This window comes from Leptodactylus fuscus, chromosome 8 (genome assembly GCF_031893055.1).
Source record: "Leptodactylus fuscus isolate aLepFus1 chromosome 8, aLepFus1.hap2, whole genome shotgun sequence".
Taxonomy (NCBI): Eukaryota; Metazoa; Chordata; class Amphibia; order Anura; family Leptodactylidae; genus Leptodactylus; species Leptodactylus fuscus.
Window position 1 is genome coordinate 51,761,111 of NC_134272.1, and position 26,985 is coordinate 51,788,095.

General features: G+C 41.7%; 1 protein-coding gene across 1 annotated transcript in view; it reads right to left on the minus strand.

Annotated features, from left to right (window-relative positions):
- The window catches only part of CPPED1 (calcineurin like phosphoesterase domain containing 1), a 61,627-nt gene extending 46,343 nt beyond the window's left edge, over nucleotides 1–15,284 (minus strand). The window contains exons 1-2 of the mRNA XM_075284899.1: nucleotides 15,144–15,284; nucleotides 10,893–11,111 (exon numbers count right to left, since the gene is read on the minus strand). Coding sequence (XP_075141000.1) covers nucleotides 10,893–11,111; nucleotides 15,144–15,207 — 283 coding nt within the window. The 5' untranslated portion in view covers nucleotides 15,208–15,284. The remainder of the gene's footprint in view (nucleotides 1–10,892; nucleotides 11,112–15,143) is intronic.
- Between the last annotated feature and the right edge of the window lie 11,701 nt (nucleotides 15,285–26,985).

Below are 26,985 nucleotides of genomic sequence, written 5' to 3' on the forward strand. Positions count from 1 at the left end.
CTAAGAGTTGCTCCATTGCAAGGGAACATGGGAAGAATATGCAAATTGGGGACATTATCCCCATAATCTGGTCTCTCAGCTTGTCACTTCTACCAAATCAGTTCTCTCTAGGCTGCGCTGATGAAGTCCAACCAGACAGAAACGGTGCCATCCGTAGCTCAGAAATTGATTTGGTTATAACCCCGCATTATGCAGTAAAGACTTCTGGGAAAGTCGGGCATGATGTTCAGGGTGCTTCCCATAGAGGGCAGCATAACAGAGGCACTGTCTCCCTGTTTACATCTTGGGAGACAGGTTTGCATAAAATTTGATTAACAAACTAAAAGTCTTGCAAACTTATAAAACAGAAAACTGCATCTCATTGCACAAAAAACAAGCCCTCATATGGCTATATCAACATTAAAATGAAAAAGTTCTTGCTTTTAAAATGTGACAAAGGAAAAAATTAAAAAGGACCTGCATCTTTAATGGGGTTATCCAGGTAAAAAAAGAAAAAAAATGTAAATAGGTTGGGGAGGGAAAAAAAAATAAAGAAATATTATACTCACCTGTCCCTGATGCCTCCCAGTGCGATCCGGTTTTGATGGACCATTGATGTCTTTCGGCGGAAGTCCTCGCCACACGTGACTACTGAGGCTAATAATCAGCTGCAGCTAAATAGGCCCAGGACTTTTCTCAAGTGGGAAAAGAATCTTAGGTACAAACTTATCTGGTTTCTGCTTTTCAGGAAGTTACCGTAATTGTTCCATATCAGTCTATGAAGAGGGGAGGGGGAAAGAAAAAGACACCCTATATAATTGCTGTTTTTAAACTCTTTTATTCTAAACTTAAGACTGCTATGTTATAGAAAAGAGGCTGTGAGGGCACAGAATGAGGCAATAAATCGATTAACCAGCCAGCAGGAGAATCCCACTCCCTCCCCCCTCCATAGAGTTGTATCTGTGATATAATGTAAAGAAGCAGTCAAGATTGAAGATAAGGATCAGAACAACTTAATTAGTGGTAAAGGAAACAGATCTTCTTAATAAGATATATTACAACGTTTCTTATATTCACCTGTACTATTCATTTATGAACAGTTGATCATACCTGGAGGTATGTGACCCTAAAGGACTGTGACAATGGTCTACTGGTTCCACCCTGGCTCCCAACAAGCAGCTTATCTATGGGACTCCACAAAAAAATTATCCCTTAATTGACATTCTGCCCCAAAATATAAAAAAATAACATGCCTTTAACAATGTCACAATTTTTCAACATGTATGGAAAAAATGACAGCTGACTATCCAAGAAAGCTTGGCAGTGCGGCAGAACAAGATGTACATGACAACAACATTACTCCTCTGTAACTGTATGCAGAACCTTACAAGATGCAATCACCACCTTAAGAAAAATGAGTAGCAAGATACAAGACAAGTGAGCACAATCTGCCGTATACCAGTGTAGATTTTAACCCAGAAGGGGTCTATATGGCTCCATCCCTAAATGATCCCTAGAATAAAATATCTATTGTAGACCTCTTCATTTCTACAAAATTGTAGCCAGATAAAAAGCATCCCCAGATCAGCAGAAAAAAAATCATGGATGCTGCAGCTTTATTTGATTTATTTTTTTAAAATGTAGATTGTGAGCCCCACATAGAGCCTCACAATGTACATCTTTTCCTATCAGTATGTCTTTTTTTGGAATATGGGATGGAAATCCATGCAAACACGGGGAGAACATACAAACTCCTTGCAGATGGTTTTTTGCCCTTGGCGGGATTTGAACACCGGGACTCCAGTGCTGCAAGGCTGTAGTGCTAACCACTGAGCCACCGTGTGGCCCCTTCCTGCAGCTTTATTTTTCTCTTAAATGACATATGGGATGGATCTTCCATATTTATTTTAACACTGAAGTGAATTAAGATGTCTTAACACAGCCTTAGTAGTGACATCTATTCCTGACTCCCTATATACACGCACACTTGGTCAAGCATGCAAGTATTCTTAATAGTGAGAGAAGAATAAGCACCTGCCAGGTGTATCTAACATGGCCACTATTCTTTTCCCTAACATTTGCCAATGGGGAAACGGACCCCACAATCAGTGGGTTTGGCCCACATTCAGGCAATGTGCATGGCCAATGTCGGCATTCCTCTCTGCAAATGAACATATGTTGGAGTACAGTGGGACCACACTGAAATTTATGGGGGCCAAATAACAGCCCTGTACAAATAGGTTCTAGAGTGTCATAATATGGTTATGTGCATGATATTCTTTTATGGGAAATTGCTGGGCCTCATGGAATTTTTATACTGATGACCTTTCCACAGGATAGTCCATCGATCTCTGATCGGAGGGGATCCGACAACCAGACTCTGCACCAATCAGCTGTTCTGGCTGTTTCCGGACACCATGGATAGGTCAGCAGTATAGGAAAAACTCTGGTTGAACGCAGAAAACTCCTTTAAGCCGTAGCCCCATGTAGCGTCCTTTTTCTGCAGCTTTTGCAGTCATTGCAAAATGGATGGGATTCCACAGGATAGGTCATTGATATGTGATTTGTTGGGGTCTGACACCCAGACGGCTCACTGATCATCTGCTGCAGCAAGCTGCTAGTGGACAGGCAGGGAAGCTCCAATTCAATTAAGCGGAGCAGCACTGCAATGTATTGAAATGACAACTATGCAGTGACGGGGCTGCTACGCGGCTGCCCACTAGAAGGTTCCGGCAGCTGGATACTGCTGCAACAGCTGATCTGTACAGGGATAGGTCATCAGTATAAAAAAAGTATGGATCTGGGGCCGGAAAACCTCTTTAAGTTCAGAAAGACGAGTTGAAACCTACATGAACAAGAAGCAAACATTCAAACTCCGTGCGGTATTGCTTGCCTAGATGGTCAGACCTAAAGACACAATCCTATAAGGCAGCATGCAGTTTTCCTTCAGAAGAACTGTTCATGAATATATATGTAGACGTCATCTTGCTTCTTGTCTTATTACTATACAGCAGAACAGTTTTTAGAGATGAGTAAGCTTCAGAGTGTCGCTTACATAATCACGCAGTAACTATTATCATATTGACCTCAATAAGTTCAGATCTAGTTCGCCGGTGATGGCAAACATGAGCTTAATTTTTAAACAAGTTCTTCAAGAAGGGCTGAGACGTGTGCGCTAATGAGCTGTGAAATCTTCAGAAACTGAAGACACAGAAAAACGTGACATCAACATTTTACTTGAGAGAAAGGAATCCAAGCAAATACTGTAAGCAACTTCAACTATGCCTTAAAGGGAACCAGTCACCAGGTTTCAGGCCACTTGTAAGTCCTCAGTGAGTGGATCTCATTTCCTGCTGCCCTTATTGGTGACCTATCCTCAGGTCAGGTCATCAATAAAAGCCTAGTGGATGTCTGACAGCAAGCCATCTGAAGGTGCCGCAGTGCAGGCTATTTGTTTCATAGTGGTCATCCCATGTAATTACAGCTTTGTCAGATTCACTACTATGGGGCGAGGCTATCATTACTTAACACAGCCGTTATGAATCAAACAGTATGTGATGTAAGTAGTGAAGAGGTCACGGTTGGCTTTCCCCAGGACTGGAGATATTGGTGCCATTACCGATCTCTGCCCACTGTCAGAAGGGCGTTCCTGACAGTCTAGCTGGGCTGTGAAGAACGCCCCCCCCCCCCCTTTGACAGTACTCGTCCATAGCCCTGTACTGTCAGAGTGGACGTTCCTTGAAGTTCCTTGAAGTAGCAATGACACTTCATGAGCACCACTTTCACTTCGCAGGCCATATGATATCACATCAATTGGTCCTCTGGCCAGTCCTGTTCAAGTGAATGAGCAGAGCTGTGATACTAAGTAGAGTCACTGCACAAATGGTCGTCACTGAACTTGGTAAGTAGTGAAGAGGTTGCAGAACTCACCTGAATGCTAGAGACTCTTCAAATAGATGACTGGCCGGGGCACGGGTTTTTGACCCATGATGATCCTTAATTGATGACCTATCTTAAGAATAAGTCATCAATTAATAAGTCCCAGAAAAAAATGAAATGACAGTTATGCTACCTATACTGCCATACTGGATGTCAGCATTCTTGAAAATTGAAACGTATTTAAACTACACACAAACTACATTCAAAACAGACCAGTGCCCATTCTTATGGGGCCACTACACAAACAAAAAATGAAACATACCCACACGAAAACGGGTCCTTCTAATACTGAGGTATAATAAGGAGGCGTTCACACAACTGCCGCTGTCCGCCCCAGGGTGTCCGTTGTAAACCCCAGGGAAACCAAACAGGGGATGTCTTGCGAGCAGTCGGCTTTAAAACCCATTCATTTGAATGGGTTTTGAAAGGTGACCGCCCGTGTGCGTTTTCAGCCTCTCCGTCTGGAAACCATTTTTTGCGCGGACCGAAAGTCCTGCATGTAGGGCTTTGTGTCTGCGGAAAAAAAAACGTTTTCCAGGCGGAGAGGCTGAAAACTCACAGGGGCGGTCACCTTTCAAAACCATTCAAATGAATGGTTTTAAAGCGGACCGCTCTCAAGCCGTCTGCTGTCCGGTTTCCCCGGGGTTTAAGACGGACACCCCGAGGCAGACAGCGGAGGTAGTGTGAACCCAGCCTAATAAGAACTGGTCAATAACTGTTCATAAAACAGCCTTAAATACATGCCTACTGTTGTATCCAACCATGTATCTGTTTATTATGTTCTCATACGCTTGTACTTTTCCCTTAAATCTTTCTTTTTCTTTTTTTTTTAAACCTGACCTTTTCTCCTATTTTTGTTTCTTCCTTATTTTTTACGTACTCATTACTAAGCTTCATACCAGATAAGAAGTGAAACCGGATTGCCTTAGGACAGATGGGACAAAAAATCAGACACGTTGTCAACGTGGGTATTAAGTGCTGTCTCTAAAATCAACAACCCAACTGCTAAGCTTACAAGTACAAAGCAGCTCATCAGATGGAGGTAGAGTTAACTCCTTAAGAATACAGATAAATCCCTCTCGTTCAAAGTGGGGTCAATGCAGAAGTTCATAGTGCCAACTACTCATCACTACTTGGGGCATCTATCAATCAAAGAAACTGGAATCTATGTGTCATAGAAACAACACCCACCAACTTCTGATCCCTCAATCTTGTTCCTGTACATCACCCATTGACCAATGAACAGGATGAACCAGTTGGTGCACTTCTAGTGACTACTATTGCATAGTTCTGAGTCTGTACGGGGCGACACCCTGATGGAATATCATAGATGATTTTTTATTTTACCTGAAGTTTATTACTTTTCTCACGTTAAGATGCAACACACCTGATGGTTACTGTCATCCTAAGTGGTACAATACACTTGGTGGTTGCAGTTCATTATTGGTAAGCTAATACTTTTGAACACTTGCATCACACCAACACTATCCATAGCGGTCTTACCAGGGCCAGATAACCAGGTGCCACTCTATTACTCCCACAGAAGGTCAGACTGTACCAAACTTGGTTTATAGTGGTCTTATCAGTACCAGAAAACCATGCGCCACATTACTGTTCCTCCCACAGGGTCAGATTGTACCACGCTTTGTTTACCACTGTCTCACCAGACCCAGACAATCTGCACCCGTAGTCTCATATAGGCTCAGCAAAGATGTCTAGCAAGCTTTCCATGAGGTTGTTAGTTTTTGGGAGGCTTCCTCTGCTACAGCCTACCATGACATGGCAATCCAACAGAAGCTTATTATAAGTTCAGAGATTGCCATTTGAGTACCTATGGTATGTGTATAAGGTACAAACGTATACACCAGCTCAATACTTTGCATCAAAGAGTGAAGTCCTGACTACTACATGGTCTGCTCTGAGTTGAAGTCCTTAGGAGTGAAGTTCTGTCCCTTGAAAGGTATGACTTACACACAACAACTGGAATAACAACAGATCAGTACTCTGCTTAACTTGGTACAGACATTGCCTCTATTCCACCATTCAAACTGAGATTTCTAATCAGCACTTGTACCTTCTGGGTTATCTGAGAAAGTTAGTGAAGAGTCAGTGGTTTAGAAATCCACATGCCACTGCATATCAGAAAGGAACCCCATTATATTCTGAGCAACAACATGAAGCAAGACCTTTCTCTCCATATTTTTCCATCTTTATTTGGGCAGAAACCCAGCAGACTCCATTATAGTATATAGGGTCTGAGGGTTTCCGCAGGTAGGCGCTTTTTTAAATAGATTAGGTTTCCCTTCCTGGAGTCCCCAAGCCGGACCCCATTATCAGAAACCTGAATGTAGGTGTGAATTTAGCATCCGACACTGCTGAATAAGTTACCTATTAAAACACACAGTTTCCATTGAAATTCTACGCCAACTTACATTATAATTATAAAAACTTGACAAGAAAAAAATGACAAGAAATAACATTGTAGTTAATATTCAAATGAAGGTTTCCAAATGTGGACGACTCTGTCTGCGAGAAGAGTTTATTTTCAGACACAGGAGTATCTAGCCATCAGTACTGTAATAGCAGGCAGATTAGACCGCTAGGCCTTGATTCATGGTGTAATTACTGGGGCCTTAATTAGTCCGCTGTAAATTCTCCACTGAGATAGCGCTACGGTGCCTTGTGTCAGGCTTTATAGGTAAATGCACAACCTATGAGTCATATCTGTGATCTAAATCAACAATATGTCATACATGTTATCAATGCAATTGGATGTAATCTCCGGGCAACAGTGCAGACGTGGCTTCTCTGCTTAGGGCTCGTTCCCATCTGCGTCCGGTCTCCATTCATGTAGGTTTCCGTTTCCTGCACAAAACTGAGCAGGAGACGGAAACCTGCAGGACTCTTTCATACCCATTCATTTGAATGGGTTTGAAAGATGTCCGGCCATGAGCGGCGGTGAGCGTTTTATGCTCTCCGTCGCGAAACCGTTTTTTTTTTAATCGGACAGAGTCGGACATACAGTACTCTAAAAAAATAACGGTTTCGCGGCGGAGAGCATAAAACGCTCATGGCCTGACAGCTTTCAGTCTTCTGCATGCAGAAGACGGAAAGCTCAGAACGGACTCTGGGCGCTAGTGTGAACCTAGCGTTACTGGTATACTGGGTGGTTCTTGACTAAAAATAAAATCTTAATTTATTTGAAGCTTAAGGCCAGACTCACACAACAGATTCTGCCTCCCATTGTTTTCAATGAGAGGCCAAGACTGCAATAAGATGCTGAAAAAATAAGAGTCCTGCTAGATCGCGCTGCGGCTTAAGACTCCCCACTGAATAGGCCCATCAGCTGCGGAAAGCTGTGACGGAGTACTGATGATGTGCATCCGCATTGTGTCACGGGATCCTGGGGCTGGAAAACGAAGAGGAATCCAATTCTTATTCAGTTTCTGACATCCGTACAGGACCTAAACGCAATTCTCGATTTTAATATTGATTTTCATTTTTTTGTTTAAAAACATTCTGTGAGATGACACAGGAGAAGTAGTCAGATATATTTTATGCAGGTTTCCTCATTCTGCCATCCTACTACTGACTACAGAGAGGAAACTGTTGATCATAGTTTGCAGCAGGGAGCCAAGTCTGCATGAAATATATCACACACCAGGGCAGGGCTAAGAGCAATTTCACAATTCTTTGAAATCATGAGTCTTTGAAATGTAAAATGCTTTGAAATAATTTAAAATTAATTTAATTGCAGATTTCATTGTATTTTCATGAGAAAAATAGAAAAATCTGCAAATGTTATAAAATAATTAACTGCAACTCACTTTAGCACAGTGGCTCAGTGGTTAGCACATACTGCCTTGCAGGGCTGTGGTCCTGGGTTCAAATCTGACCAATGACAACTGTATAGAGTTTGTGTATTTTCCCCAAGTTTGCATGGGTTTTCTCCCACATGCCAAATACACAATTCAGTCATATTAATGTGACCACCGCCTACTTTTGACATCAACGTTAAATAGCCAATCGCAGAAGGCACGTGTCATCAGACATCTGAGTGCACTCATCATTGCGGAAGGCACGATGGATCAACACAAGTATGCCTCTATCCTTGCCGACCATGTTCACCCCTCCATGCAAAATGTTTTTCCTCAGGATGATGGCATCTACCAGCAGGACAATGTGACGTGTCATAAAGCTCGCAGTGTATGTGCGTGGTTCAAGGAGCACCAGGATGAGTTTACCATACTCCCTTGGCCAGCAAATTCCTCGGACTTGAACCCAATTGAGAATCTGTGGGACCACCTTGATCAGGTTGTTCACGCCATGGATGCTCAACCGCGTAACCTAGCACAGCTGGCTATGGCACTGGAGTCGGCATGGCTCAACATCCCAGTGAACATTATCACAACATCCCCTCTCTTCCTGCACATCTCGCAGCGGTCCGCTCTGCCAAAGGTGGTTATTCTGGATTCTGTGACAGGTGGTCACATTAATGTGACTGGACTGTGTATTACCATTCCTGTGAAACCACTGACTCTTGTGGGTGTTGGGGATGAGTACCTGTACGGCGGTCTCTACCATCCCTTATTTCACAAGACTCTTTGCACTCTCAGTTCTTTGTGTGAGAAAAAGCGTATTACAAAGGTTTGTCGTTCTCACTTCTTTAATTCCCTGCAGATCACTGCCAATCCGTGGCCTCAACATTCAGGCATTGTCCTACTAACATCACTGCTTAGTGACTACTGTCAGTAAATCCGTCACATGACCGTTGACTGGATGCAGATGTGTCATGCCAATCTGGCCTCACTGACAAATTACAAACAAACTTAAAAAAAACAAAAAAAAAAACTGAACTGCCAGAGCATATTCATTGGAATGGTGAAGGATTGAGTAGGCGAGTAGAATTTTCTAAAAATGTTTAAACATTTTTGGAACTTTCTCATCTTTTTCAACTCCTTTATTTATACAATTGCATGTGCATCGCTGTCATTGTTTGGTTCACAGGTCATTCGGATTACAATAGTACTGATTTTTTTGTCAGCAAAAATCAATACCTAAAGACTATTTGGAGGATTATATTTTAGGTTCCTGCTCATCACACTGAACAAAGACCATCACCCAGTAGACGTAAGACACTAAATCAGACTACAGCAAAATGTCATATGAATGAATCTGAAGACAAGTCTTTTTTTTCTTTTCTTTAAAGGGTAGGCGCTCCTGTAAGCAGCGTCTCAGATGTCCATCTTTGACATACCAGAAGACATAACAGCAAAACATAAGTCCTTTATAAATAGATATAATAACAGAGCCTTGCAACTCTACTATTAACACATCCTTCAGCTCAGTTTAGAACTTTTCATATCCCGGTTACCCTGACTATGCTCTCACAGATATCAATGGAGCCATTGCCTTTTCACTGTACTGATAGATAAAGCCTCCAGCAAACACATCTTACCGATGTTGTCTCCTGACATGAATCATTTGTCAAAAGATGCTTGAAAGAGGACGTGTCCTTTAAAAACGGCTTGAACTACTACTACACATCTTTCCTCTGGTGATAAGATTTTCCTGAAAAAAAAACTCATAAAAGGTTTCATAAAAGCAACTCTTTTATGAATGCCTTGTTAGGCTAAAGCCCCACGTTGTGGAAACGCAGCTTTTTTTGTTGCAGATTTTGTTGCTTTTTTTTTTAGCCAAAGCCAGGAGTGGATGGAGCAAAAAGTAGTCGTATAAGAGCTTCCTATATACACAGTCCAGTCATATTAATGTGACCACCGCCTACTTTTGACATCAATGTTAAATAACCAATCACAGAAGACACGTGTCATCAGCCATCTGGGTGCACTCATCATTGTGGAAGGCACAATGGAGCAGCACAAGTATGCATCTATCCTTGTGGACCATGTTCACTCCTATATGCGAATTGTTTCTCCTCAGGATGATGGCATCTACCAGCAGGACAATGTGACGTGTCATAAAGCTCGCAGTGTATGTGTGTGGTTCAAGGAGCACCAGGATGAGTTTACCATACTCCCTTGGCCAGCAAATTCCCCGGACTTGAACCCAATCGAGAATCTTTGGGACCACCTTGATCGCTCTGTGAAAGGTGGTTATTCTGGATTTTGACAGGTGGTCACATTAATGTGACTGGACTATATATTTCCCATTCCTTTTGTATACATTCTTGGTTTGGCTCAAAAAGCTGCAACAAAATCTGCAACAAAAAAAGTTGTGTTTCTGCAATGTAGGGCTTCAGCCTTAAAGAGTTCCTTTCAGCAGATCCACCAACTCCAGCGCTTTGCATACTTTAATCGGCTCTGCTCCACTGATTCTGGCACAGTTTTAATTTCTCCTTTCTCTGCATTGAGTTCTTAGTTTTTATACCCAACCTCCCTAATGTCACATGGGTAATTTCAGGCAAGAGCGTGTTATTCAGGTCTCTGCTCCTATCCAGTCAGAGGTACAACACGAAGTGTCAGAACTCAGAATATCACATGCCCTGCTTTGACAGTAGATAGACTCATTAGAATATCAGAGACCAGAAACTAACTGCACTATAGAAGAAGGCTATAGAAAATTTCTAACTGTGCTGAACTAGGTGGAGCAGCGCATGGAAGTGGTAGAGTTGGCGTAAGGTCTTCTGGACATCACAGAATGGAGACCATGTTAGGAACCCTTCTTCAAGCTTACCAAAGAGATACTCATTAACAGTACCTCATATTCTGGTGGGTTTGGCTGTGTACTCTATTAAATGTCCCCTCTCCACTGTAGTGGGACACTGACTTTCCTTTGCCATAACACCAGATTGGTTGGGGTTCAAGGAGCTGTACCATGTGTGACCTGGCAGTTACAATTTTTAAGGAATTGTCTTCATGAGACAGCTCCTTTATTAATATTCTTAATAACCCAGTTTATTTGCTTGATGACCAATATATCCAAAGTAACATTGACTTAAAGTATATAATGCCTACCTGGCATAGAATGAACAAGGTCTCCACACAAAACAAAGAACTTTGGCTTAGGACACAACTTGTTGATGGCTTCCACGGCATCTTCTGTTAATTTGATCTCCTCGTCCCACTCATCTCCTCCAAAGTCACTTTCGCCAATTGCCCAAGATTTCATGAGACCAAACTGTGGGTCTGCTCCTTGTATGAAATAGAAGGGACCTTTCCACTTCTTCTCGTCATCTCCAAATAGAAGGGGAGAAAAAAAAAAAGAGAACGGTCACAACATTATACAGTGTAAGTGGGCACATCCTCTATGCGCAGCTTACAGTAATTACATTACATGCTAATAATAGGCTTCTAAATATTCATCTCCAGGACCTTTCACAAAGAGCCAATTATGAAAAGGCTACACTTTCTAAAAAAGAAACGGTAGAAATCTGCAAGCTGCTGACCTTTCTATTAAACAAAGTGAAATAATTCCCGGGGCACTGGATTGTTTGTGTCTTTTCTGCCTTGGAAATAACCCATTCCCTGAAAGAGGTACACTGACATGCTGGGAAACCAATCTAACTGTGTATTATTGGAGCCTCTGGCAGGGTGATTTTAGTGCATTCCGCAAAAAAGAGAAGACATGCTCTCGATAAATCCCAATGCAATGTTTTCCCATCTCACCCACCTATTCCCTTCATGTTAACAAGAGCAGATGAAAGTATACGGTAATAATATGGAGCCATAATTTATAACCATCTGTTACATATATTCTCATATCTCTCCCTGATAGCAATAAAGCACAAATAATAGGAAATGAAAATTGAGGGAACAATAAAATACAATGAGTATAAAAAAAACAAACTAAAAAAATTGTAGAAGAATATTGCCACAGTTGCCTGCTGAGCATGTAATAATGCTGTTGCCATCCGCCAATCTTCTGGGACAGGAGACAAGGGTTGTAGTCCGTGTGTTTTCTTCCTCTTACATAGTAATGATGGCATCTTTACAAAGGTGCGGAGGTCACAAGGCAATAAGGGGGTTTCTTAAGACTGCCGTTTATCATCTATTCACATGTCCAAACAAACACACCAGGTGAAACTCAGGAAATGAGTCTCAGAATTTTTGTCCAACATGTAATCATACTACAAGGGGCGTGGTTTAAAGAAGGTGTAACCGAAATAATAGCCATTAAAGGGGTTGTCCCATCACAAGGATCCTATCTATACTGCTTGTTAATGTGGATGTAAGACTTTTCCGAAATACACTGCTTCAGTAAAACTGCTTTGTTTGTCCACTATATTACTTTATTCAATTCATTGTTGACACAGCCCTTGACTTATCTGCTCAAAATTCAAGTGCTGTATCTGCCTGCTCTCAGGGGGGAGGGAGGAGGGCTAAGTGCAGGGAGCCAGCCTGTGTTTCTAGCTATTCCTGTGTCTACACCACGTGACCTAGCTTCCTGCTATCAGATAGGGGAGAGGAGCTGCTTTCATTTCTTCTGTTCTCCCAGTTATCAGGCTAGCTAATTCAATTGTGTTCATTATGGCAGAGACAGGCAGTCTCTGTATGTAACACAGAATGGAGTTGCTGTTGCCTGTACTTCATAGTCCAATATGGGTGGGCGGATCTACACGCTAATTTGGCGTTGGACCTAAACGGCAGGTTGCATGTGAAACCCCGCCCACCAAATGATGCAAGAAACCAGGAAGAAAGAAGATTTTACAGCAGTGAAGACTGGTGAGTATGCGATGTGGGAATACCCATTTAATTGTAATCTAGGTATAATGTCTGATTGATCCCCCAGCTTTACCTCAGTTTCATTTTACCAAGGGGTTAAAGCCTGCAATGAGCGGGCATTGCCATCAGGTCTCCACTGAGTAAAACAACAAAGGCCCAGCGGCTATGGTGCCCAGTCAGCTCCTGAGCAGACACCATATTTAAAGTTGTGACATCCACAGTATTACTGGATGTACTAGTCCTTGTAAAATGTAACCCATTATTGTGATAGTCATTTTTTATTATCTCGATATTTCTCTGGTTGTCAGCCATCTTTTCTAATCTCTTCAGTGGCAGATGTCTGGTACCTTGTTGCAGTGTATGGCAGACATTGTAGCTGCTATTCCCCAGTCACTAGATCAGGGAGAACTCAAAGTAAAAGTAAAAAGCATGCAGATGGAAAAACTATTACAATAGTGTTATTTCTTGTGTACATACTGTACTTTTGTTTTATGCCACATTTGTTGAAAGGTTAGGTACGCTTTAATTGGGTATTCCCATCAGCCATGTCGCTAACAGAAATGGACACGGCATCATGTAATGTATGTTCATGCCACCAGGCCCCTTTCCAATAGTGAAGGCCCCCGTCAGCCACAAGCCTGAAGATAGAGACAAACGAACATCTCAAAGATGCTCAGGAGATCTGAGGCAAGGTGAGTATAACTGTTATTTTTACTCACCTCCCCTGGGCCTCTCTACTTATTATTCCCTGGGGTTTCTAAAATAATAATAGCACTGAAACAAACTGGAGGATCAAACCTCACAAATATTCATTGAAATATATTTCAAGGGGCTTTCCTGAAGTGGCTTGAGGCTCTCGGGAGCCACTGTGGAGCATTATACTGGAGAGCCTCTGTGGAACATTTTATACTGTGTGGGGGTTCTGAAAAGCATATTATACTCTGTGGTGCTACAGTGAAGCATGATACATGTGGGCTCGACGTGGAGCCTTATACTGCACGAGAGCTTTATTAGATGGCGTGAGCTACTCTGAAGCATTATACTGGGGAACATATTACACTGCATGGATCAGTTGTGGAGACTTATACTGCATGCGTGCTCTGGGGAGTATATTGTACTGTGTGGGACCACTGTAGAACGTTATATACAGTATATGATGTGGGGCTATAGGACAGGAAACTGAAAGATTCAACAGGGAGGAAGGGAGCCCACAAATTTTGCTAGTATGGGACCCCAAAATTCTTGATGGCAGCCCTGTGTGCTATGTCTGCATCACAGCTCCCTCACTAAAATCTTGCACGTGTGAAGTACTCCATGGTCATGTGATTCCCCATACAGTCCTGTGCTTGAACTGGCCAACTGGTGCTATTGGGGTGTGTATAGTACTATAGGGGTGACAATACAGGGAAAATTTAATAGCAGCATCTATAGGAGTAGAAATTTTTTTTGTCTGTTCTACCTCAACATTGCTTGTGGGTTCTTACCTAAAAGTAATTCACTTGGCCATATTACACATTCATTTTATATGGATCCTTAGTCTTCTAGAGACCTTGATGGCACGTCTGTGATACTTATTTTACATAGACACACAGAGGAATTTTCACATGAATTCATAGGAAACACAGCCTTATGTTGCCATATGGTAATCCATGTGCACAATATGTCAGGTATGTCCTCCCTAAAGACAATTTTTTGAGCTAATAGAATGAATAGCAAGATAAGTCAATATGTCAGGCTGTGGTGTTCCCACCCCGCTCTGCCCACATTCACAGAAAGTAGCGAGCAAGGCACAGAATGGAGGGAATGTGACGCATCTTTAGAGAAAGAAAAGGGCTTGTACCAAAGGTATGTCACATTAAAAGAAAATGAGTGTAGATGGCTTGATATATCTTGATATCTTATAAATATGCCCCCTTCCCTCTGGCAACAGATAAACGTGTCCCCTGTCACCTGATAAATGTGCCCCCTGTCATCTGATAAGTGTGCCCCCTGTCATCTGATAAGTGTGTCCCGTCACCTGATAAATGTGTCGTCTCTTGTCACCTGATAAGTTTGCCCTCTGTCACCTGATAAATGTGCCCCCGTCACCTGATAAGTGTTCCCCCCTGTCGCCTGATAAATGTGTCCACTGTCACCTGATAAATGTGTCCCCTGTCACCTGATGTGTTCCCCCTGTCACCTGATAAATGTGCCCCGGTCACCTGATAAGTGTTCCCCCCTGTCGCCTGATAGGTGTGCCCCCTGTCACCTAAGTGTGTTCCCCCTGTCACCTGATCAGTGTGCCCCCTGCCTTCTGATAAGTATGTACCCTGTCACCTGATAGGTGTGCTCCCTGCCTTCTGATAGGTGTGTTCCCCCTGTCACCTGATCAGTGTGCCCCCTGCCATCTTAGTATCCTCCTTCTAGTATATTCATGTTGTGTCACATATGGCTCTGTCTCTCATCCTGCTGTCAGCAGGAGTCTGAGGCTGTACAGTATGGCTCTGTATGTAGCACAGCACGGGTCTCCTCTTCTATCTCCCTACTGCCAGGTAATGTCACTACCTTCTTGGAATGAAGTGAATGTCCTGCCCCGAGCTCTCAAGAACACTTCCCGGTCCTCCGACATGCTGCAGGAAACAAGCAGACCGCGCACAGTAACACCGACTCCCGGCGAGATACTAACTACTCAGTCACTACTGGACTTCCTCCCTACATCGGCAATCACCTCCTACTGCCTGGCAGGAACAGCGCTGGAGAAGCTGCCAGACATCGGTGCATTGATTGATAAGCCTGGTTGCTGTGCACGCCGTGTGGTTGCTATCACAGGGCTGTAGTGCTGAAGCAGATGTTATTTGGGCACCAAAACATGGCTACCTAAAAATCTTACACCACTTACGTTTAATAAGAGTAATACATGTAACTCATCTTCTTATTTCCAATATACTAGTACATCTTACATTAAATAAAGATTTACAATGAGTTTCCATGTTCAGTACGGTCATTTCAGTTGATGTCCTGTTAGTCTGAGTCCTCACGTTGCGGAAAAGCTGCTTTTTTGTTGCAGATTTTGCTGCAGTTTTTGAGCAAAAGCCAAAGGCAAAATCTGCAATAAAACTGCACAGCCTTCGGGTATATTCACACAGAGGATTTCAGAGCAGAACTTGGGGGAGTTCAGACGATGTAACATGATCTGGCACGTATACGGCGTGTCAGAGTTTGAGCGCCGTAAAAGCTCCCATTCATTTCAATGGGAGTTAGGATCGTATACGCTGCGTTATTTTGTGGCCGTGATTTTGCGGCGGCAAAATAACGCGGCGTATACGATCCTAACTCCCATTGAAATGAATGGGAGCTTTTACGGCGCGCAAACTCTGACACGCCGTATACGTGCCAGATCACGCTGCATGTTACATCGTGTGAACTGCCCCTTTCAGTGAGTGTTAAGACTGCAGACTGCTGGAAACTTAGAGGCTAGGTTCACATCTATGTCTGAGACTACAAATGAAGACTCCACCACAGAAACTGCCAAAAATCGGAGGAGAGAAAAGTAGTGCACAGACGAAACTCGGCAGAACCTAATATAGTCTATGGGGTCTGCGGGTAACCTCTGCTTTAGCAGTTCGGCTCTCCATTGTTTGGGTCCTCTGGCAGACGGGAGCTCAGCACAGGTGTGAACCTAGCCTGGAATTGGCGGATGAAAAAGACCTCTACACGTGGCTTTTTTTACCTGCCGCTTTCAGTTTTAAAACAACAGACTCCCAGTGGAGTCCATTATAGTCGATGGAGTCTGTCGGGCTCTGTATGTAATCGTTATTTTAGCAATCTGTCTATCCATTGTTCTGGTCTCCTGGCGGATCAGAATAACGGAGAGCCAATGCTAATGTGAATTTAGAGTAAGACAAGAATCACGGCTTCCTCCTGCTTCACTCAAGGTAGAGAAACACACTATGGCGCTGGCTGCTTTCTGGATTGGGGTGCCAGGGTTTTCATTTAATGTAGTGACCTGTAACTTGTTATCAGCAGTGCGGGTTACCACTTTGCTGATAGCAAGTAACAGACAGATATCAAAATATCATTCACTATGTTGAAGGAGTTGTCTGGTGAGAGATGTTACTCTCTTACCCACAGGATAGGGAGTAACGTTCTAATGGCATGGATACAACCACTGGGAACAGATCAATCACATTAATTGCCATGTGTTCTAACCCAATTTGGATGAAGCTGCTGGTTGAAAATCCCAAGATAACCAAGTAATGTAGAGTGTCCACCACTGCGCCATACAGAATGTGGGACAAAACTCCCCTGTTCCGCTTATTGGTGGGGGTCTGAGCTGATGGACATCTATTTGCAACTTATCCTCTAGACTAACGGTGAACCAGGTAAGTATCAGTACGGAGTAGAAGGGGATTGGTAAGTATTACTCTTTACTAGAGATGAGCGAACAGTGAAGTATTCGAGATTCGATATTCGTTTCAAGTAGAGCCTTAATATTCGACTACTTGATTGAATATCGAATCCCATTATAGTCTATGGGGTCCGTGCGCTTTAACTGCACAGCGTTTGCAGTTACGCTGATAAAAAGTAAGCTCCCTTGTAACCACAAGCTGCCAGCTCTCCTGCAGCAAATCAACGCTGATTCTGCAACAGGCTCGTCCTTGCTAGTCGGGAGAGCTGGCAGCTTGCTGTTACGAATGGGAATAGGAATGCATTGACCAGCGTTGATTGGCCAGTGTACAGCATTCAGCCAATCAACGCTGGTTCTGCCGGAGGCTCGTCTGTGAGGAGGCGGAGTCTAAGATCGGACCACAACGGAGACTGCTGTGGTCCTCACAGACGAGCCTCTGGCAGAACCAGCATTGATTGGCCGAATGCTGTACACTGGCCAATCAATGCTGGTCAATGCATTCCTATGAGAAAAAGTCCGCTCCCTAGTAACAGCAAGCTGCCACTTCTCCCAACTAGCAAGGGTGAGCCTGCTGCAGAACCAGCACTGATTTGCCGAATTCTATACACTGTATAGCATTTGGCCAATCAACGCTGGTTCTGAATCAAATATTTACTGCGAATAGCTAGTAGTATTCAATCGAGTACAAATATTTTGAATACCGTAGTATTCGATCGAATACCTACTCGCTCATCTCTACTCTTTACTTATTTTATACCATAGTCACCTGTTTGTAAAACGTTTTATGTGGTTGGACCTTTAAATTCCTTTGTACAGCCAAATGGATACTTTATGAGCAACTGATAATGCTGTAGGTTCCACAGGGCAATGAGCATTTTCCCTGGACTAAGGAGAAGTACTCTTTGGGATGAAGCTGGCATGCATAAATACAGAATACAAAAATAGACTTTTTCTTTGTAACAAGTGCCACTGTGAACAATTCACACTTCTTTGTAAATAGAATCAGCTGCTTAATGTGTAAATGTTTGTGCATTTGATCCATGCCAAAAGCTTTTGCTAATTTGTATTTTTTAGGCTATTGGATCATCCTGTATGCGGATCCATTTGTTGTTGTACGATATTTACAGGGCTGGAAGCTAAAAACTCGATTTATGAGAAAATATTTTTTTAATATTTAATTCTTTTAATAAATATCTGGCTGCTTTTTATATTTCTAGTACAGTTACATTACAGAAACATGCACATTTGTAAAGTGCAGTGAGAACAAAGGCAGTAGGTGAATGTGGGAATGGCAGCGGATTCATAAGCTTGGCACAAATGCATTCACTGATAGAAAATACACTTTCAAAGGTTTGTGATTCAAAGGTCATTCATTTAATGGTATTTGACTTCAGGTCCAGCATATTTAAAAAGGATTAAATAGAAATATCTATCTGTCATAGGGCTTTCCCAAAGTAAACATTTACAGGTAAAATGCACTAAATACAAAGTGTTTTGCGCTCCTTTGAATCAGCCTGGTTCATCTGTGGAAGGTTCTGTGAAAATCTGTGAAAACTAAAATGCAACAAAATCCAAGATATGACCAAAAATGAGGACTAATCATAATCTGTGCAATGCTGGTGTCAGATACATCACAATTATTCGGGACAGTATCAGTATATGAACAGTATTTTGGAAGGAACATACGCCAGAAACTGAAACCTACAACTATACGTATTTCAAATCTGACCGAGGTGCCAGAGGGGTTAACGCCCACGATCGGCGTTTTATACAGCAGACGCCCGGCGGCTATGTCAGCCGCCCAACTCCCATGCAGCCGCCATGTTTAAACACCTGGCACCTGCCGTACTAGTACGGTGATTGTCGGGAGGGGTTAAAAGGGTATTCCCATAATCATATCTATATTTGTAGATAAAAGTTAAAAAAGTTAAACATTTTTGCAAATATAAATAGCTAAAAATTCTGCAGAGTTTCAAATATTTTCTTTATCTAACTACTGGTGACTGGTGATCGGTTGCCAATGAATACAACCACAAATGCGGAAACTTTCTACGGTCTGGGAGTTGTCTGAACCCAATTCTTATTGCACCTGGGTTATCAGGTTGGGGCACTACATATATAAGAAGATCTCCCGGCCACAATAAGTGAATCATGGCTGATTTTCTCACCTTATAAAGGTCCTACATTCATAGTCATACACAATCTACAAAAGAGTGGAATCTGCCTCAAAATCAGCAGCAGATTCTGTTTAAGTGAACGAAGCCTTATTATATAAAGTATATAGAATCAATGCAGCAATATAACACAAATACTATATAGCTGTAGTGACTTTGGATACTATAAATTACACTGTCCATCCTCAAGCCAGCAGACTTGATATTTAAATACTGAATAAGATGATGCTGTAGCTAAAGGGTTAACAGTACATATTTTCTGACAATAAGTATATTGTATGGCTCTTTTCACTGATTAAAATGAGGTATCGGCAATATCAGGAGGTGCTTCATGTTAAAATCATTGCACTTAAAACCTGGATCTCATAGCTGCCGGCACTACAGCTCCGTTTATGGCATGAGAAATAATGCCATGGCAAAGCTGATGAAAATTGTAATGCAAGTGACAAAAGTAATAAAATAAAATGCCCTAAAAATGATAGTTCTCCTGGTCACCGAGTAGAGCTATACCATATATTATACAACATGATTTATATTTCCCCTCAAACAACACTTCATCAGTCATATTAAACTGAATCTTATACATAGGATAATGTTCCTGTACTGTATATTATATAGTGAGAACATAACAGGTCACTGAGTAATTCTGGGAGCCCACGACCATGTAAAAGCGCAAGGCTGCAGGCAAGTACATTTATAAAGGTCATAGGATTCAAAGGTGACTTGAAATATTTTAACATCTAAGCTGCTGCAGAACCTCTCCATGATGAGGAAAGGGTATTTACTTATCTACCTTTGACTGATTAACACAGAAAAGTGGGTGTGAGGTGTGTATTAAGATGTTCTGCAGCAGCTGAGACAAATAATTGTATATTGCAATCTGTAGGACTAAGGAGATTCTTTAGCCTGGGATGGAGCACTCCAGGAGAACCCAGGAGAAGGAAGTTCCTGCAATAGTGATATGTGACAGGGTAGGTAACTTCACAGGCTTAAGATATTCAGATGTAGCAGCTTTTAACATGATGGATGACACTACTCATGTAACATTCTTATAGGCTTCCCGTTAGAACTATGCACTATGGTAATAGGACAGTGCACTGTTGGTCATGTTAATTGCTGATACATCAGTAGATTGTTTTAGTTTTGTTTTCATTGCAATGTGCATCAAGCATGATAACTGGAATGAAGGGGTTGCCCATGTTTGACAATACCTTTCTGCTGGCAGAGTCCTATAAGAAAGGGAAAATGACATTGTGACCACTGAAAGGGAACCTGTCAGTTGGTTCTACTCCCATAAACTGGCCCTATCATGTGCAGGATGACGTTATTCCCTTTCCATTGCCTCCCCTCTGTAATCTTTCTCTTGCATCAACGTGAATAAATGTTTGACATCATAAAAAGGTATAGGGAAATGAACCAAAGTAGTTATGGTGGGAAGGAATGAGCTTCAACCTAGTCACGCTGTCCTATAGCTAACCACGTCTCCTGGGTGTGATTGACATCTAACTCGTGATATCAGGGAGTGAGAAACTGTAAGGGTAAGTTCAGACGGGGTTCTTTGGATCGGAACCTGAGGCAGAGGCACTGCACTGGCATCCAGCTGCGCACTCCGCTCCGGATTAGGTCCAATGAATGAACCTAGTCTGGAGGAGTGTGTGTCTTCAGGCCGAATCACGAGACTAAACGGTCTGAAGAATGAGCAACTTCTGAGCGGCTCCCATTGATTTCAATGGGAGCCGTCTTTGTGGCCTTGATTTTGAGGCAGCTTTTTTTGTTGCAGATTTTGCTGCAGTTTTTGAGCCAAAGCAAGGAGTGGATTAAGCAAAGGAAGAAGTATAAGAACTTCCTATATATTTCCCTTTCCTTTTGCAACTCTTGGTTTTGGCTTAAAAAACCAAAACAAAATCTGCAACATAAAAAGCTGCATTACTGTCATGTGGGGCCTTAGCCTAACAATTAAATTGCAAAAAAAAAACTAATAAAAAAAATCTAATTGTAGAACTAGGTGTAAGACCCAGATCTGCATCTATTAGCATTTTTCTAAGCTTTTTTAGAAGCTTGTATCTAAAGTTTCATACCCCTTACATTTGTATCCACAGATAATCCATTCACCAATAGACAAACTAATTTTCAACTCAATTACAAGTATAATTGTTCTCATACTCACATCAATCCAATAATGGCTTCATATAAAAAAGTAACATGGCAAAAAGTTCCACTGCAATGACAATTCCTGTTACTGAGTGAAAATGCTAAATCTGCTATAAATGTCTTATGCTGAAAACAAATTATCCTGTCATACTGCAAATTACCTATTCTTCAATAATGCAGCGCTTATATACAAAACAATTTACTGGGAAATGTATTTAATAACATATTTATAACGCTTTCCATATTTTAGTGTGGATGCAATAATCAGCATACAATGGGCAGCAACAACATAGCAATTTCACTGATGTAAAGAATACATTAAACTTCCAACAAGTGGCTCCAACCTACTCCCAATGAATCATATGAAAGTCAGTGTGAATGTGGACTAATCTACACACAATCTACAGTACGTAGCTCACACCACTATTCTGTATATATAATCAAAGTTAAAGGGCATGTCCAGGGAGTATTAATTTACTTATCTGTTCCCAGGGATGCTGATGATGGGTTCTGGTGACTTCAAGACCCCTGGGTCATGTGATCCGAGTCAATAAAGCCAGCACCCATAGTACAGGTAATTGATGACCCGGGTTGTGCCGCTACCGGTTCTCCGGTGTTCACCATCAGCATCCCTGGGATCAGGTAAACAAATTGATACTCTCCAGACAAGACATTCTGTTCCCTTGGCCACTGCTCACATTCTTTCTACCTTCTCACAATCCGTGCATGATGAAGATTGCATTGTGACAACCGAAACATCACTTTATAATATGTAGGAATTGTCTACCTCAGTACATTTGTACAATTTGTCAATCAAAACTTGTGGAGTGCGGAGTTTTCTCTACTATCCCTTTAATCAAAATAGTATTGCTTTTGCTCCTTGCAGTGAACAGGTTTATTTTCCCCAATAAGCAGATATTATAATGGCCCATGGCGCTGTGGCTACCCCATCTGTTACATCAACCTACCCAAATGGATGAACAGGGCAGCTAGCTCCTTGCTTCTGATTGTTAGTCCACGCTCACAGGTCACGTTGTCACTAGTACTATACTGAAGTGGTCTTCTACTATAAAACAGGTAACAACATTTGCTTGGTCTTGTCAGTAGTTCTCAGCAGCATTGGGAGCCTTCACATGGAGTTTACGCTCTGCTCATTCTGAACATAAACTCGTTCAGAGTGAGCGGCGTAAAAAAAACAGATCCCATTGACTTCTATGGGTGCCGGGTATCACATTGAAAGCAATAGGTAAAAAAGCCTCCCATTGATTTCAATGGGTAGCGCGCGTATGCCGGCACCCACTGAAGTCAATGGGATCCGTTTTTTTATGCTGGTCACTTTGAACGAGTTTGCGTTCAGAATGAGCGAGCATAAACTCCGTGTGAAGGCTTCCTTAGGGTAAATGCACATGATCAGGATTATATGTGGAGCAATTCTATTTCTCATGCACATGGTATATATTTTTTTTTCTTTTACTTATGATTTAGATTTTCAAATTCCCAGCATGTCAATAAATTTATTTTTTCCTTTTCCAAATCTGCAGGTAAAAAAAAAAAATCAATAATTTTCATTGATGCTATTTTGTGTACTTTTTACTTTTTGAACACTTTTTATTCTGTGTTTGGGAGGTGGGATGAAAAAAAAAAAACTGCAATTTTGGCATTTTTTTTTAATGGCATCCACTGTGTGGGTTATAAAATGGTGTAATTTGATTTCAATTGTACCACTTGTGTGAACATTTTTCAAAAAGTTCTGTAACAAGAAAGTATTTTAATAAGTAGCCTACATTTATTTATTAAAAAATATTTAGAATACTTTAACATTTTTCAAGTTACTCTAGGCAACTTTCCCAGTAAAAGCTTGATCACTAGTATAATATAATCCAATACATATGTATTGTTTTTCCATTGGGCAAAATGTTGCTAGGTAAGCTATTAAAGGGGCTCTATCAGCAAAATCATGCTGCTAGAACCCCACATATGCGTGAATAGCCTTTAAAAAGGCAATTCAGGCACCATAAATGTTATATTAAACTACCCCCCAGTTTTAAAATAATACCCTAAAAAAGAATGTGATCTACTTACGCATCGTGCACGCTGGGTGGGCATTCAGGGTGCGCCGTCTTCTTCATCCACGCCTCTTCTTCCTCCGATGTCCTCGGGTCCCGTCCTCCGGCGCTCGCGAACTGACACTGATAAAAAAAAAATGGCCTGGGCGCCTGCGCAGTAGCCGTAGTAGAAGCCGCATGCTACTGCGCATGCGCCCAGGCCATTTTTTTATATCAGTGCCAGTTCGCAAGCGCCGGAGGAGGACGGGACCGGAGGACATTGGAGGAAGAAGAGGCGTGGATGAAGAAGAAGACACACCCTGAATGCCCGCCCAGCGTGCACGATGCGTAAGTAGATCACATTCTTTTTTAGGGTTTTATTTTAAATTGGGGGTAGTTTAATATAACATTTACGGTGCCTGAATAGCCTTTTTAAAGGCTATTCACGCATATGTGGGGCTCTATCAGCATGATTTTGCTGACAGAGCCCCTTTAAGCCCTGCTGGGGCCAAGATTTGCCAGGAAAAGGTAGGTTATCAAGCTGTCAGTCTTGGGTGTCACTTGTAGTTGGACTTCCACACTTATCATAGGTACATAGTTTATTTTCCCACATGATTAGAATGATGTACATACAGTTGTACTTTTCCTCTTGGCTGGACATCTCCAGGTATGCTTGTCATAAGATGAGCAGTCTTTCAATATGTGATATGACAAAGTGATATGTTACCCATCTTACTCTCAGTGACTTGTCCATGTGCAGCCACCCAGTGGCTGGTTTGTGAATTGTGGCCTTTCAAGGGTTTTGTCAAAACGCAATATAGTATTGAATTTGTTTGATAGAAAATTGGAGACCGTAACCAAATTAAAGTTAATGGTCACTACAGAATGTACATAATTTCTGTGTAAAGGGGCTATCCAGGGAATGATAAATCTTATCACTGCATTCCCTGCACTGGTTAATGCTTTATTACTATAATACACCCCCAATCCTCTGGAGCCCCAATTAATACTTTTGTGGAGGGCAGTTGGGGAGGCTGGAATTCTTGTTCATCTGTCGACTCCTGCTGATGCTCCAACTCTTACTGATATCACCCACTCCTTTCTACTTGGGCCGCAGGGTCTTTGAGTACAGTAGAGTTGGTCATGTGACCAGGAGTAAGAGTATCAGCAGGGGAAGAGAAAACGAGGGACTGCGGTTCAATTCTCCTGTGCTGGGAATGCACTGCTAAGCTTTATTATTCCCTAGATAACATCTTTAGGCCGGGGCCCCACGAGACATAAACGCCGCAATTTGCCCACAGTGGAGACGCTGCGGGAAAAATCGCAGCGTTATACAGTGCAAGCAAAGGGGATGGGATTCATGTGAATCCCATCCCCACTTTGCAGAAGAAATCACAGCGCGGAAACGCTGCGATTTGAAAGCCATTGCGGCTTTGCAAATCGCAGCATGTCAATTATATCTACGGAAATGCCGGCGGCTTTCCCGTAAATATAATGGGAAGAGAAAGTCAGCGAAGGAAAACTCTATGAACTTTCTCTTAAAAGCACTGCAGAAAGAACCGCAATGCATTCACGCAGCGGTTCTTTTCGCAGCGCTTTAGCGCTGCGATTACATCCCGTGGGACCTTAGCCTCAAGGGTGCATCATCCTTCCCTTTTGTCTACATTGCAGCCAGCAATGAACATAGATGAATATATTCATGCAGCCTGTCACAAGCTGGTTAATGGAAATGAAAACACTCTAGTAATATATACAGTACAGTACTAGATATACTATTATACGTGTCCTCTGTGTTTCATCCAGTTAAGCTGGGTTCAAATCTGTGTGGGAGTCTCTGTTGCAAGACTAGATACAATATTATACATGCACTGTGTATTATGTATAGTTTAGTATGTATACAATACTAGATACAATATTATACATGCACTGTGTATTATTAATAGTTTAGTATGTTTACAATACTAGATACAATATTATACATGCACTGTATATTATGTATAGTTTAGTATGTATACAATACTAGATACAATATTATACATGCACTGTGTATTATTAATAGTTTAGTATGTTTACAATACTAGATACAATATTATACATGCACTGTATATTATGTATAGTTTAGTATGTATACAATACTAGATACAATATTATACATGCACTGTATATTATGTATAGTTTAGTATGTATACAATACTAGATACAATATTATACATGCACTGTGTATTATTAATAGTTTAGTATGTTTACAATACTAGATACAATATTATACATGCACTGTATATTATGTATAGTTTAGTATGTATACAATACTAGATACAATATTATACATGCACTGTGTATTATATATAGTTTAGTATACATGCAGATGATTTTTTTAAAACCAATCTAAATAAGAGAAACAGAAAAGCAATAGATACATATCCGCTGACATAGCCATAGCAACCAGCCTGACAACCTTTATTACTTACGTTTCTGGCTTTACTTGTAGAACTAAAAGATAATTCACAATGGAAATAAGGCTTATATTGTAAAGTGGCTTGTTTATGTATTTATTGTCTAAACTGCTGTTTTTTACATGTTCCTTTAAACAATGAACAGGCTAGAGATGAGAAACTGCTGGAGTCCTTCAATAGCATAATATGTGTAAACAAGACTAGTATTCTACCAGATCCCTAACTCTGTGTGTATGGGCTTTTAGCAGATCATTTTAACATGATTTTGCTATATCTGTAATGTTTACTTCATGTTCACATGTTCAGGATTTGACAGTCCTGAATCCACAACATGAATGTAAGGCTGATACTGACAATTCTGCCACGGATATGCCGGTGGATCCACATAATGTTTAGCAAATTTGGTCAAAATTTTTGTGAAAATTGTAGTCAAATTCTGAATATGTGAGCATACCTTTATGGCTTTACACACTTAATACCACCAATAACGCTGTGCAGCTTCAACATCTTAGCCCACTTGGACCTCTGCGCCATCCTCTGGTTGCACCAGGGCCCAGGTGCCATCACACTCCCTTTATCTTTAAAGGAGTTATCCAGTTTCTACCATTAAAGGGGTATTCCCACCTCACATACTCAGCAGTCTTCACTCTTGTAAAATCTTCTTTCTTCCTGGTTTCTTGCATCATTTGGTGGGCGGGGTTTCACAGGCAACCTGCCGTTTAGCTCCGCCCCCAAATTTGTGTGTAGCTCCGCCCACCCACACTGAACTATGAAGTACAGGCAGCAGCAACTCCATTCTGCGTTACATACAGAGACTGCCTGTCTCTGCCATAATGAACACAACTGAATTAGCTAGCCTGATAACTGGAAGAACAGAAGAAATGAAAGCAGCTCCTCTCCTCTATCTGAGTGCAGGAAGCTAGGTCACATGGTGCAGACACAGGATTAGCTAGATACACAGGCTCGCTCCCTGCACTTAGCCCCTCCTCCCTCCCCCCTGAGAGCAGCAGATACATCATTTGACTCAGGAGCAGCTAGGTCAGGGCTGTGGCCACAAAAAATTGAATAAAGTAAGATAGTGGACAAACAAAGCAGTTTTGCTGAAGCAATGTATTTAGGAAAAGTCTTACATCCACATTAACAAGCATTATAGATAGGATCCTTGTGATGGGACAA